Source organism: Opisthorchis viverrini (genome assembly GCF_000715545.1).
Source record: "Opisthorchis viverrini unplaced genomic scaffold opera_v5_202, whole genome shotgun sequence".
In the NCBI taxonomy this organism is placed as follows: Eukaryota; Metazoa; Platyhelminthes; class Trematoda; order Opisthorchiida; family Opisthorchiidae; genus Opisthorchis; species Opisthorchis viverrini.
The window spans coordinates 655,523-659,248 of record NW_008751858.1 but is presented as its reverse complement, the minus strand read 5'-3'; the positions used below and the strand labels follow the sequence as shown (position 1 = coordinate 659,248).

The 3,726-nt window shown below is 40.8% G+C and overlaps 1 protein-coding gene across 1 annotated transcript in view; it reads left to right on the top strand.

Annotated features, from left to right (window-relative positions):
• Window positions 1-503, top strand: part of T265_08111 (hypothetical protein) — a gene marked incomplete at both ends in the record, with an annotated part of 59,593 nt that extends 59,090 nt beyond the window's left edge. Inside the window, one exon of the mRNA XM_009173818.1 lies at window positions 273-503. Coding sequence (XP_009172082.1) covers window positions 273-503 — 231 coding nt within the window. The remainder of the gene's footprint in view (window positions 1-272) is intronic.
• Window positions 504-3,726: the final 3,223 nt, after the last annotated feature.

Below are 3,726 nucleotides of genomic sequence, written 5' to 3'. Positions count from 1 at the left end.
TATATATATATATAAACTACACACCTACACGTTTAAGCACCTCGCTTGATGACTAAACATTTTCTAACGAAATTACGGAGTTTAGCGAACAATTCAGCCAAAAAATTTACACCCTGAGCAACCAAATTATTTTCCCACGTCATCCAACTATGTACATGTAGACAATTTTCGATATCGCATTTCCTGCATAGCATTCATCTCGTTGGCAAACGCATTCCTTGCTCACACATGCTCGAAAATCCAAACCAAACTTCATTGTTTCACTCTCACAGCTTGACAGAAAATACAAATTGAACCCGGCTCCTGTCAAAACATCCATGTCTGTGCCACGTTGTATCTCCGTACTGAACAAGGATAGCGTCACAAGCTTTGGGAACACGCATCTAGCAATGAAGATAGACGAGGTCTCGAGCCAACGTGGCAAAGAATTTGTTGAGACAGACTCGTACCAGGAATACAGCGATCATGAGGACGGTGTGATTCGGCGAACGTGGGCTACCTAACTTTGGGCTACCTAACTTCCAAGTGTTATGTTCTTAACTGACTGTCGTTCAGTAACCATTTCCACCTACATGATAAAAAATGCACCCATCAGTAATACATCTAAATCCGTTCCTCATCATGATCCGTGTGATTTTTGATCTCTGATTTTTCATCGATATCTTTCTTATACTTATTACTACCCTTTACTTTGTACTACTTCCCCGGGCATATATTTGATTCTTATTGCCAAACAAGCGCCAGTTGTTTCTCGAATTAATCACTATTGGAGAAATACACTTGCTTATAATATTCTTTTTTTCTTGTCGGTTCATAAATTGGGTAGATATTAAATTTTTTTATCTTCAAAGTCTTTTGGGATAGCATCACAAGTTGACGAATAAAGTGAGAAGCATAAATGGAGCATATTTCTACGGTTCACCTTTCGCTCGGCCAAACGATTTGCTTGGGAGTGTAGCAAAATGAGAGTACGTCTTCGTATAGAGAACCCATGTTTTGTGCTGGCGCACCGCATGCAAAAAGACGCACATAATGCATCAGACCGAATGGAGCTAAATCAAAATATAAAGATTATTATTTTTATGGGGTCTAGCGGCTTCTCATCTCATTTATTCAGGCCACTTTTGGTGTCTGTGCACTGTGGTAAAAAGATACCACATTAGCTCCGTAAAAACCACTGAATAAAGCACATCGCCTCTGAAAAAATCTAAATGTGATAACCGAACTAATGTTATCAGGTTATTAAATGAAACTATCCATTTCCACTACAAGTGTGAAAATCTAGTTGGGCATGCAACGCAAGCCGAAAACAATCATGGAAATCTAAAGAATGTAATTCAATCTTTCGTCTTGCGGGTACAGTCTATCTGTGCCAAAAATCCTAGGAGCATTTTACAGGTGTTTCATGCTTATTCGGAATCATCAGCACTGCAATCCTCATGAAATCCAGAGATTTTCAAACTCGCGGCCTCTCAGCGGGTAGTTCGAACAATTAGCCTTTTGGTAGTGAGCTTGCCAAGCGATTACCACCCATTGAAGAGCATTTATCATTGTTTGTCTTTTCCTCGGTTGCGCGTATTTCCACTCCTAAAATTGCTATACATGTTTGCATTCATTTTGTCTGACTAAAACTGTTGGTGGCACGACTTCGAATGGGACGCTTTCATTGTTTTATCAAATATTCTCCTGTAACCCTTCCACATCTATCGCTTGCATTCAATTTTGTGTTTGTTACCGTGCTATACCACTACTCAGTCTTCATTCACAGAACACACCTTACGTAATCAAACGTTGACTGTCTTCCCGAATGGAAGCTTCTGAGAAAGAGCTTCGATCGTTGTGTGAATTTATTGTTTATTCCAAGCTACTTACTGACTGTCGGTGGTGGGAGGTGATTGGGTGATTTTCAACTGTAATCTCGGTTGAAATAATCCTGAATCCCCCACATTACCGGAAATCTGTAAGTGGCTTGGAAAAACAGTAAACTCCCACGACGGAAAAAAACTTCTACCTGGGAAGTTGTCACCCATCAATAAGCGATCGGCTGATGCGGATTCTTGGCTTTTCGGGATAGCTTGGCTTCGTTTACAGGACGAATTCTCAACTAAAATTACCCGAATCTCCTAAAACTACCAACAGATAGGTCCAGTTGGAACCTGTTGACCTGTACATATGTGCCAAATCATACAAGTATAAAGCAATTAACGAAAATTTAATGAGAATTTCGATCATTCATTCGAGATAATGTAGGGTGTAATTAAAGGTCACTACTTCAGTTATTGTAGCTGTCTTAGCTTAGGCGACCTAGCAGTATCCCAGCCCTCGTGCCTCCTTCGGGTGACATGGCAGTTAGGCACCGGAAAAGTGCTACAGCTACACGATTTCTTTCTATTTCTATTATATACGGACGATTTACGTCGAGTTTGTGGATGCCTTAAAAGCTCTCCTTAAGTCCGAGTGATTTTCGCTATTCCATACCTGTACCTACAGAGACCAAGTGAGAGACCTATATCACGGTGCTCGATGGAGTTGAGCGAAATACATGGTAGATGACAGAATAGGATCTGTTCCAACTGCACTTAGTGCGACGACATATACTGATGGTGATGCATGCGTATAGTCTATGATCTAGTGTCCAAGATCCGTCCATGCATTTGATGGAAGGTGAATTTTATTACGGAAATTGTGAAACCGCCTTGAGGTGTTAGTTTACTATTGTGTAGCCGTCAATGAATACCCAGTAAGTTCGAGAGAACGCACGAGAATGTTCAGTTTTTAAATTACTGTATGCACGTGAGACATCTACTTTTATGCCAAACGGTTTTTAACCGTTCTGTTCGTGTTTGATGATAAATGACCTAGCAGTAAAGCGCTTTCCGGAAGTCAATGCTCATTACTGAAAGAAGAGATTACCGCCCCTGATACACATCGAATTCGTAATTTTTATCATTCCCTTCAACAACCGGGAAGCGTTCAGTCCTAAACGAGATTCTATTGAAAAACGCTACGAGGCCGTAGTATTGTTGACGTGGTGCTTCACCTTTCAGAATGTAAGGTACAAAAAGGTAAGGATCCTGTTGATTAATTACCATGTAGCACTTGTAAACTGCCCTTTTTCATGCTCAGTATCATCTTCTTTTTCCCATCATTACCAGTCACATCGCTGTACAAAAGTTTGTTTTACTGAAATACAACCGCTACCGCCGCGCGTTGGCTCCAACGTGACTTTGAGACTTCTGCTGAGTGACTGTTGTTGTGACCGCCGGTTAGCTATATCTGACCGCTGCTAATACTAAACGTGAACAAACATTTCAGCTACAAACGCTGGACTAATATATTCGCGCTTGTGGAATACTATTTCGATCACCGGAGATCTGGGATACCAGGAAGATAGAACTATTCTTTGTGTGGTGGTTCAACGGAATACGGAACTACGGAATCTCCTATTTTGAACTGTGAGTCAAAATTTACTTGTATTTTTCTCCTTGTGACTTTGTATCTGGCTTACATCAGTAGTTTGTTCAGTTCACTAGAGACTCCATAGGGCCGTTAGCCACTACATAATTGGTGAGCCCGAACAATTTTTGCTGTTTTCTATTTTTCTTGCTAGCTCAGAACTCCCATATCTCTCACGCATACGCTTAGTCCAGTAATTTTTTTTCAACCATGTCTAACGAAGACGGACTCAACACTGAGTTGGTTGAAAACGCCGTTCACGTAAAACTG